Source organism: Camponotus floridanus, unplaced genomic scaffold, assembly GCF_003227725.1.
Source record: "Camponotus floridanus strain SB8 unplaced genomic scaffold, Cflo_v7.5 scaffold7, whole genome shotgun sequence".
Lineage (NCBI taxonomy): Eukaryota > Metazoa > Arthropoda > Insecta > Hymenoptera > Formicidae > Camponotus > Camponotus floridanus.
This window is the reverse complement of record NW_020229838.1, coordinates 4,072,740-4,084,035: the sequence shown is the minus strand read 5'-3', so window position 1 is coordinate 4,084,035 and position 11,296 is coordinate 4,072,740. Positions and strand designations below refer to the sequence as shown.

At 29.5% G+C, this 11,296-nt stretch overlaps 1 protein-coding gene across 2 annotated transcripts; it reads right to left on the bottom strand.

Annotated features, from left to right (window-relative positions):
* Positions 1–2,899: 2,899 nt before the first annotated feature.
* On the bottom strand, positions 2,900–9,976 carry LOC105251690 (major facilitator superfamily domain-containing protein 6). Of its 2 annotated transcripts, none has more exons than XM_011258658.3 (11): positions 9,148–9,976; positions 7,703–8,261; positions 7,106–7,450; positions 6,809–6,930; positions 6,368–6,599; positions 5,925–6,056; positions 5,109–5,378; positions 4,670–4,928; positions 3,800–4,093; positions 3,553–3,665; positions 2,900–3,313 (listed from the first exon to the last, which is right to left on the bottom strand). In XM_011258658.3, the coding sequence occupies exons 1-11, from the start codon at positions 9,552–9,554 to the stop codon at positions 3,203–3,205; spliced, it is 2,844 nt and encodes a 947-aa protein (XP_011256960.2). In that variant the 5' UTR covers positions 9,555–9,976; the 3' UTR covers positions 2,900–3,202. The 2 variants fall into 2 exon arrangements, with proteins under 2 accessions (XP_011256960.2, XP_011256961.2); XM_011258659.3 differs by having other exon boundaries at positions 3,221–3,313; positions 3,600–3,665; positions 9,148–9,554.
* Positions 9,977–11,296: the final 1,320 nt, after the last annotated feature.

Below are 11,296 nucleotides of genomic sequence, written 5' to 3'. Positions count from 1 at the left end.
TATATATGAAAAATCATGTATGATTTTTAATTTTTAACATAAAATAACCCCATAAGATATCCAGAAGTCTGTTAATGTATGTAAAAGCCCTGTACTTTGGCTCTATTTTCATGATACGAATCTAATTATTACAGCATAATTTCCCTGCTAACATATACGATATATATATATATATATATATATATATATATATATAGATACACAATCGATAATTATCATACGTTACATAAGAGTGCAAGAGAGTATTCTATATATATAATTTATAATACAAATACGCACATGTATATGCGTGTTTAAAGTGTTCTCTTGGATCGGTCGCTACGTGCATAGAACTTTTTGTTTCAGTCTTTATAACATTGTGTAATCCATGAAACATTGATACATGTGTCAATGACCGATACAAGAAATACCACTTATGGCATTACACACTTGTAATATTTCATAAAGCGTACTTTAACCATCAATAATATATGGAGAAAAGATAACAGGAGTGTGTAACATTATTCTTCAATAAAGAACAAAGTTTTATCAAATATAGAGTATCGCAAATATAGAGTATCATGATTACAAAATTGCTAATAATATTCTTTTATTAATTGAACCCTTTTATTATCGGTCAACGTACGATTTACAAAATACTACATACATAATATTTATTATTTTATATATAATTATCTCTCAGAATTCGATAGAGATGTTACATATTTCTATTTATTGTGTGCCTCGAATGAATGAGTTTCCTCATAGAAGCGTAAAACAAAAGGCAATTTTTGTATTTTCGATGTCGATTACATCGAATTATATGGGAGGTAATATCGATTCCATAAGTAATTTCTTGGCTGCTACAATATTTATATACATATATGTATGTATGTATGAATGTATGTGTGTGTGTGTGTGTGTATTTCACTACTAATTCCATTTTCTTCTTTCAACAATATACACAACTGTCACAACATATATCTTATACATATAATAAAAGTATATGATATAGAGATATTAGTCAATAGATTCTAAAGAGAAGTTTAGATCGACATTTGGAAATAACGATCAACAATCTGTTTAAAAACAGAAAACAAGTGTAGTATATAGTAAAATCTATACCTAGAATATTTACAAGTGATAATTGTTCTTAATTAATTAATTTTTATCTCCATGTTTTCTTTTAAATTATCGCCAATAGGATAGTGAATCGATTACAGTATCTATGATACGTATGATATCTATGATACGTATTCGTCGTGTCAAGTTTATCTTTCAGGCCTTCCAGTTACAATCTTGTATATTAAACTTTTATTTATTTTCTATTGATTTAAGAACGTTTATTCAGATAAAATCTCAGATTTGTTGTCACATATATTAATCTTTTTTAGATTTTTATCATTTTACGTGTCTTCGAGATATCGAATAATTTTTACGAAGTAAATTTAATATAATCATTTTGCTAAATTGTAAACACTGATTGCTCGTACCAATTCTTGTTTAATGAGTGTCACTTAAAGCCAGTTACTTAGTCATTCTGCAAAATGCATTCAACATAATACGCAATATTTTGATGTATAACGATTGTTTTGACTTGTTTCTATTCCTATATAAATATCTCAATTTCAAAGAGAATCGAATATTCTCTCTAAAAACAATAAATCTAAAATTTCAAAGACTGGAACAAATTATAAATTTTTAAAAAATTAATAGAAAATTAATTTTAATATATGTTCATGTGTTTTTATAATATACCATATATACTTATAATATTACCATATCATACCCTACGAAATAATATTCTGAATATGCATAAGAAATAAATATATTCTTATGCAAGTAGAAAGTATTTCGCTATTTCATGACCTTTACATTCAGTAAAATTTCTAATCAAACTAAAAAGTTCGATGTTATTTCGCGCAAGTTTAACTTAACTTTTTTTCTTCTCAATCATTCAAGTAGATAAAAAAAGACGGATAATTTAGAGAGATGTAAGAAGATTTTGAAAACAGAACTAATATTGCATAGGGCATCAGGAAACTTTCGATAGGCACTTTCGATTAATTGGGTCAATTTAGTCTTACCTTTAATTCCCTGATGCTCTAAAATACGTCAACATCTATTAGAAAGTTAAAAGGAAGCAATATATTGACAAAAAAACATGAGTCAGAGAATTATAAGGATAATAAGGCTGATCGTAAGATTTCATGGATTTTCCGAATACGTCATTAAAAACATTGGTTCATTCTTTACGCTCATCCACAAATATTTGTTATTTTATCACATCGTATCTCAATATATCCTATAAGAGCATAAAGATGAGATACGCGCATTCATACGTACATACGCATACATACACACACATAGGCATACTCGCAAATCTCCATATACAACACATGCACATGCGCATATATGTAGATAAAGCACATTAATCTTTAATGACATATTTTGTTAAACTTGTCGAAAATTTAAAATGTTTCAGGGAGAATATTGACAATATTTAAGCTATAAATGATTCAAAGACTTCGTAAATTAAAGTTGTAAAAAAGTAATAAAATTTTATATTTATTTTGAAGTAAATTTACATTTTTAATATCTAATTTTTGAAATATTGAAAATATTTTTTAAAACTTTGCAATGAAACTAGAGAAAAAGGGAAAATGGTCTTATATTGACTTATATTGACTAATAAAAAAAAATGTATTTTAAATTAAACATTTTAGATGAAAAATATTAAAGTAGTTTGAGTACACAATATTATTTATCTAAAACCTTTCAAATATAAATATGACATTTATTTTTAATTGTTTTAATTGTTAATTATTAAAGATGGCTTGGTAACAATACGACATACGAATAACAATTGCTATAAATGATTTTTTATATTAACATTTTACTAAAAAAATTGCAATTGTCGAATTTGTCGAGAAATATTAGTATTATTATAATTTAATATTATGAATAAGACGTTTTTTGTGCCTTAACTATTCATATATTTTGCGCACGTGCGCATGTGTTTATATATGTATATATACGAAAAAGTGCATTGCATATGAATTCGTGTGTGTATGTACGCACATGTACGTATATATACATATATTTAAATTTGTGTATGTATACGTTATTATTTATGTTATAATTTATCAGTAATGTTCTCTTAATCGTCCACATTTTAGTGTATCGATCATAAGTAACAAACCTCATATATCGAATTGAGTCGTTACCAGTCGTAGTCGTGTTGATGAAAAGGATTGGTGCATGGTTGTTGGGCGTGTAGCTGAATAGTTGGTTTTACGACATCGAATTCCCTACCCACCACTTCATTGTAGATCTATCAAACAGGAAAGCATCTCGTCAGTTTTCTCTGTATAATATATATCTCATTGGAATTTATTAATGTTCTCGTGGCATAGTATAGATAGGATTTCTTGTTCAGTGAGTTTCGAAGAAGCCTTTTGTAGAAGAGATGCAGGTAATAAACCTAAAGAGTCTTTTTCTTTATCTTTTTTTTATCAATAGAAATATCGCATCCTCTTGCTGGACGTCTTAATTAGAATGGTTTTACTGAACCTGGAAGCTCCTACGAATATACTCGTCCTCTCCCTTGCCAGTCATACCGTAATTATATCCACCTTCGCCGCCACCTCCGCCATTTAAGAATGGATTTGTTGGATTACCAGGACCTGTATGAAAAATTAGGTAAATATAAAATAGGAGAAAATCAAGAAATAATCAGCTGCAAAAGTCGATCAAATTTCTTTTATAGAAAGATTGCTTCTTATTTTCGAATAAAGTCGCGAATAGAATAATTTCTCACCTCCATTGGCACCGGGTACGGCCAGATTTCCACCAGCAGTTTGATAAGTAGCACCGTAACCGGCATCTTGATTAGCTAGTTCATGTAAGCGGGTAGAACTGAGAGCTCTCGGTATAGCATTACTCGGTACACCGTGTGGGGCCAAATGAGTAGCTTCGGCTACTTGATGCGGATCTTCCGTTTGTGGTAATTCAGATACAAAACCGGTATCTTTTCTATAGAAATTGATGAAGATAAAGATTGCTAGGACAACTGAGCAAATGACACCGTATGCTCGGAAAGTTGTAGTCGTACCTGTACATTAAATATTTATGAATATTATTAAGTTGGCAAATATGACCTTATCATTGTAAAATTAATATCAAAGATTTCGATGAATATTGTATATTAAAAATTAAATTTTACAAAAATTACATTTAAGTGATTGTCTTAGATATGATTTTTTTATATCAAAAACTAATAATAATTTGTTATTAGACTTGCATTACATAAACATAGAGACGATAGAAGGAAAAGGAGGAAAAAGAAAATAGATTCTAGAAAGTAAACAGAATAAACATTGCAAATCATATAGACAAATCAAATATGGAAAAATAAATTTAAAAGTACAAGCCAAGAATTGTTGAAATAATAAGCCAGGAATTGTTGAAACAATAAGACGGAGAATAATTGAATTTTACAGTATAATAAAATATGCAATAAAATAAAAACAAATAGAAAAATTAAAAATCTGCAGATAAAGCGATTTAATTAAATAGATAAATGATCAATAAATGTAAAAGATGCAATATAAAGTTACTTTTGGCTTTGAATCAATTATTTAGAAATTCTACATTTTATAAAAACATATATTGAATATTAAAAACTTACCATAAGCTGCAACAAACATGCCACCAATTACTGCACCGCATCCTCTTCCAAGCCCATGATGAAGTCCCTGAAGAACACCCTGTGCGCTCGAACGCAACTGCGATGGTGTATTATGGGCGATGTAACTACAGCATGCGGCCCATACAGCCGCATGTGTAATACCTTGAATGAATTCGAATGGCAATACCCACCATGGATTTCTCAACCAAGATATATAAAGGAATCGAAGTATATTTCCGCCTAAACCTAAACACAACACCTGAAATTTATATCATAATTATTAATCGGATATCCGCAAAAATATAGACACATGGAAAGCTCATAGAAAGTTTTCAATCGCATTTTCTCTTCAGAAAATAAAACGGAAAATACGTAATATCATTCCGATACTCTCTATTTTGTTAAATTATTGAAAGCGATTAATCTCATAATTGTTTACCTTAACGTGTCCAATCTGTCGAATAAGTTTAAAACTGAAAAAGTATGCGAAGATTTCGGAAATGTGATTGATTACTGATGCAACGCCAAACAAAGTTGGGGAACCACCGTAATCTTGAAGATGCCAGAAAAGGAAAGTGAAGATCAATCCTATACCAAATCCCATAAACCATGCGACGAAAAGGAATGAGGCGCATTTCAAATCCTTAAACTGCTTCAACACTGTCACCCATTCTGGTATTTCTCTTGTAGTTTGTGCAAACATTTTAGTCTAAAATTAGAAAGTCATTACAATGATTGTAATATGAATGATATTTAAGGCTTTTTTTCGTGCAAAGGCTTTTTCAACAAATAGACTTGAAAAATATATTTATACATTTTAATTTCATTAATTAATAAATGTTAAACTGTACTAGATATATCTTAAATTTACTATAAATCTCGGTGCATGTAAAATATATCTACTTATTTTGATTAATAATTCAAAGTGCGGAAGAACTTTAGATAGAATTTATTTATTTATTTTGATTATATTATCAATTTTTCCTAAAGAGCTTTAATAACAAAATTAATGTAAAATTGAAAAATTTAATGCAACAATATTACTTTCATGAATTTGAAAAGATAAAAGAATTTTTAGTTTAATATAATTTAAAAAAGAAACATGACACATTGACAAAATTAAATATAAAGCTAATAGGAGAAAGTATAATAATTTAGATATAAGCAAAATGAGATACTTATTTGTTGCTTTGGTATATTTTATGTTTGTGCATCTTGGAATAAACTTGTATCTTGATCAAAATTGGATATAGACCTTTCCTTCTGGAGGTTGAGGTTTAGGATCTACAGCAGCGGAGGAATCCTGAAGTCCAGGGAGATTAAGCTGCTGCGATAATTGACTTTGAAGTTTTTCTTCCTGTGTTGGCTCAGCTGGACCCATCACTTCCTAAAAATTAACAAAGTTATCATATTAAATGTATATCTTTACGTAATAAATATACATAAAGCCATAAGTAATTGATTTAAGATTTATTCTTCTATAAAACAATCAGCTCTTTTCGTTCAAAATTCCTGTTTAAAGAAGAGAAAAAAATAAAAGAGATAAGAGATAAAAAATTTATTAAATATGTTAGATAGAAAGTCTCATCTTTATAAACTATAAGAAAGTATGAGACCTAATTATATCAGTTTTTTAATAAAATTATTATTAATATTAACAATAATATTTTATTACAATAGATATTAAAATAAACTCACTTGTGGATACTCAGCAGACGCAAAATCATATTTGAAATTAATTTGCGTTGCTGTTATTAACGCGGCACCCATTAAAACGCTGAATATCGCAAAACAAATTGTATAATTTTTTTCTCTATCATCAGGCTTACAGGGATGATCCGGAAATGCGGTGCTATGATCAAGAGCAATTCCAACAAAGAACATAGCCAAACCCCATCCAAGACTTCCAAACATACGTTGGTGACCATATCTAAAAGTCATTAGTAAAATTTATTAAACTTGAGATTAAATTATTAAATATATACATTGACAATCAACATTTTACGTAATTTTTATCATTCGAGTTTGAAAAAAATATAAAAAAGCTACAGTTTTAAATCGGTAAATAATTAATTGTAAAAAATTTCAAAAAGATATATATTTTATGAAGCATAATTTAAAAAAATTTATTGATATTACCTATCAGCATCTTCACCAAGTAAAGTGATGACAGCTGAATCGGCTAAAGTTATAGCAGGTGCAGAAAAAAATTCTCCGACTACTACTAACAGCAGTAAAAGAAAGAAGGTTTTTTGAATATCCTAAAATCATATTTAATCAACATGTTATTAAATTATTATAAATGTAACTTCCATCTGTAAATCTTTCTCAATATGCTACATTAATTAATTATGTTTTTGTTTTTCTTTACACACAAATGTAAATTATCATTTTCAAAATTGTATCATAAAATGACAGTCAGAGCTTGTAACTTACCGGTAATCTATAAACTATGGAACTAAAGAGTGGTTTTACCCATCCTTTATTTTCTCTTTCATTATAATTCGTAGCATAAGTAACCGATAAAGGAGACAATTGATTCTGTGTAAGAAGGCTTCCGTGAAGCGTTCTTACGCTTCTGCGATTTCTTATTAATGGCATGTCCATACTTCTTCCAGTTTCTTCCTCATTGTTATCAATGTTTATATCGTTCTCGTTCAAAAGTGATAACTTCTTTTCTACGTCTCGTTTTACCATTATTTTTTCCGGTGGTGGTTTCACACGAGTCTTGGTATGAACGTGAGCTTTTTTTGGGACTGCTCTATCAATTATTTCTTCATTCTACAAATATATATATAAAACAAATATATATATTTTATTAATTGTGTAATTTTTATATTATATTAACATTTTTGCATTATATTATTAACAAAAGTTGTGCAATTCAATTTTAAAAAATAGTTTGAATTTAAAACAAATGTTATCATCACATTCACTTATCACGATTGTTTATTCATTATAAGAGACAAATATAATATTTGATTACAATAATTAATTATATTATTATATACATAGGGTAAAAAATATATATACCTTTAGAAAATGTTTATATTCCAAAATATCGGCTGGACGATTTTTCTTTTGCAATGATTCCAAATCGATTGTCTTTGAATCTAAATCGACATTATCTTCGAGCGTTAAATATCTAAGATTTTTATTCGTGAGAGATATTTGTCTCTTGACTCTGTTGTTTTCCAAATCGTATGCAGTAGAATCATCGTTATCGAAATTTGTAATATCATTTTTTACGATGTTAAAAGATGTTTCGAACATATTAGTTTCTTTCGCTGAATTTGGGTTCTTTGTATAATCTAGTATTTCATTATCGTCTATATTTCGTCGTAATCTTTCAAAGACAACATTAGACGCAACTTCCAAATACTCTTCTTTATTTTGAGGGTAATATAATTCATCCAGATTGGTTGATCTTTTTACAATTCTTTGCTCTCTGCTGGATGCTTCCAGATAATAAGTATCATTTGGATCTTTAACCATGCAGGCAGTTGGCGGTGGCTGAATAAAACCCAAGGGTAGAGTGAAAATAATCCAGCAAGAAAGAGAAGCCAATAGAATAAGTTTGCCCTTTTGCCATCTGTGGATAAATGAAAAGAGATTTAATTATCTATTATTTTTTTATTTCTTGTACTAATTTTTAATTTTGTATGGCTATATTTTATAATATAGCCATACAAAATTAGAAATTAGTATATGTATATCATATTTTTACAAACGATAATAAGTTTAATTATACAATTATGTTACGGAAAATATGATTTTATATAAAAAATAAGATAATACTTCAAATTTAGATTGAAATTTTGTTGTTATGCGTAATTCACAAATATACAAATGGATGCACGATTAGAGGAAAATATGTGCCACATTTTTATATATTAATTATATGCACTCGAGCAGTGTTTATTAAAAGAAATAATTGTAAGTATAAAGAAATTATAATCATAAATATTACAGAGTATTACTAAAAATACATGAGAAAACTTGAAAAATAAGCAGTAAGCGAATTGAACAATCGCAGCTATACATTTTCAATAAAATAATCATCGTATATCGATATATATCGATTAACTTATTATATAATAAAAATTATATATATATATATATATATATATATATATATATATATTTAAAGTATTCTTGAGCAAAAATTGTACACGTTTTTATATGTGAGCATTATTTGTCATTCTCGCATCTTTTTAAAATATTCAAGTATATATGTGAATGTGTGACCTCAAATTCTCAATTTACATATATGCAATTTTAAATTAATGTTTGAAAATATATTCGTAATCTGAATAAAATTATTATAACACAGTCTTCATATTACGCTTCCTCTAAAACCATATGGTATTATAATTCGCGGCTTTTGGATCGACAATCATTTAATATTGAGATATAACGCATATATATCTTCATTTAAATGACAGAGTCATGAGAAAGCAGTACAGACACAAGCTCACCTGTCGGCCAAAGATCCCCAAAAAGGAGCGCTGAGAAACTCGATAAACGGTCTCAGACCGATGAGAAGACCGCACTGTCCGGCGTTCATACCCATTTGTTTAAAGTATACTCCCATAAGCGGAAATAGGGAACCGAAGGCCGAATAGAAGAAAAAGTAGAAAGTCTTCACGGTGAGGAGTTCTTGGTCGACGGCGCCGAAGAGATACTCCAAGATATCGCTCTTACCGCGTATCTTATGAGTGGCTTCCTTCGGTTGAGGATACATGCTAGGGTCGACCTCACCCTCGGCTTGCGGATCCACCACCGGTCTAGCGCCCGGAACTTGAGGGAGAGCCCTGGATGATTGCATATTGGACGCATCGTCCGACGCTCCATAGCCGTAATCCTCGTGTCCATAATTCTGCATGATTCTTCCTATTTGCTTTCACGTTCGGAAACGCTCTCGCGATAGAGCGTAATTCCAACTACCAGTGGAACACGTTCACCAAACAAAATCGCAAATTTGCAAGCTCGCAAAGTCTGTTCACCATGGAGCAACCGTTGTTCTCTTTTTTCGTCACCTCTAAGTAGACTCTCCGATTATATCAACTGCCAAACCGGTACCCTTCGCGGTCAAATCAATGTTGGGCTGCATCGGGCAGCTTTGCTTCCAAAATCGATAAATACCCTATTGCGCCGGCGCAACACTTTTACCCTCTTACTACCCCTACCGACGCGACATGTACCTCAATGCCATATCGACGTGGCTAGTCTTTCGGCAGATACTATTTTTGCTTTTCCTCTAATTTATCTATCATCTTATACCTCGTCAAGTTCTATTCTCTTCTTCTGCAAAAGATAGGAGAACAATATCTTCACATCAGATTTTATTCGGCTGTATCTGATCTAATTCTAGAAAATTATATTAAATTTTACAGATAATCATAAAACAGTAGAATATTTAAATATATTATTTAATAAATTTTATTTTTATAAATAATTACAGAAAAAAAGACTGCAACTAAAAGATATTTAAACTAAGAAACTAATTATTCCTATTGGTTTTAAAATCGATTATAAAGATAAGCGAAAAAGCAAAGAAAATAGAGAATTTCATTTTTAAAGAAAACACATTTTTTTCTCTTATTAGATTTTTAATTTTACTGGGTAAAGAAACCAAAAATCATTAAAAGAGAAGTGTTCCCACCATTTTGATATCGACTATGTTATTATTAGAATATCTTAAATAAAACTTAGTTTAAGATTCTCTCTTTAATGTCCCACAAGTTTTCGTGCTTTGACTGTTTATAACTCAGAAATTATGCATCCTAACATTTTATTGAAGAGTTGCCAAATTTGATAAGGAATCTTTATAATTATTAATGTCGCAACAATTCTTGTGCAATTATTTTGTAATATTTTTATAACATTTTTAATATTTTTTTTAATTATGGAAGATTGTGTATAAAATATTTTACGATGTGTGGATGTGTCGTAAAGGCTTTTTGTAAATTCAATCATTTTATATAAAATCTCGCTTTTTATCTAAAGTCAGTCTCTCTACTCTAGAGATTTAACGCTTTATGAAAAAATTAATTGTAAATTTTTTGCAAAGAAATTGATTTTGCAACAAGATTGCGTAGTAAGAGGGTAAAAAAAATAAAGACAGTTATATTTATAATGAAAGAAAATAAATAATAATCGCTTTATTGCATCGTCATATTATCTTGTATAAATATAGATTGAGATGAAATAATTAGTAATTATGTTTGCTAATTTACACAATGAATAATTTGCGATTAATGATACATATTAATGATACATAGTTTTCTCCGTTTTAGTGGACTTTGGGTATCAAGTCCATATGCGACTGTGCGGGGCACCCCGAAGAGGCCGCGGTCGACGATGGTGCAGGTTTCGGTGGTCCTTGAAACATGAAGGTTTTCGCTGTCTTCAAAAGACGTCCATTGTTTGCAGTTCGCCAATAAACTGTACGAACCGCCTGCTTTCCAGCGACGTAGCTAACAGCACCACCAACCAGCATCTGCGGATTAATTGTTAGCTGTCAGATATGTATGTATATCAAAGCTTCAAATATAAGATATGATATAATGACTACGTGCTTTTTGAATAGACATGAATACGAAAACAAAATAACTATAAATAGTA

Coding starts and splice junctions, on each gene's coding strand:
- LOC105251690 (XM_011258658.3), bottom strand. CDS start 9,554: ATGCAGAATTATGGACACGAGGATTACGGCTATGGAGCGTCGGACGAT. Junction 7,451..7,702: donor AATATAAACATTTTCTAAAG/GTATATATATTT, acceptor ATATATTTGTAG/AATGAAGAAATAATTGATAG. Junction 3,314..3,552: donor ATATTCGTAGGAGCTTCCAG/GTTCAGTAAAAC, acceptor CCTGTTTGATAG/ATCTACAATGAAGTGGTGGG.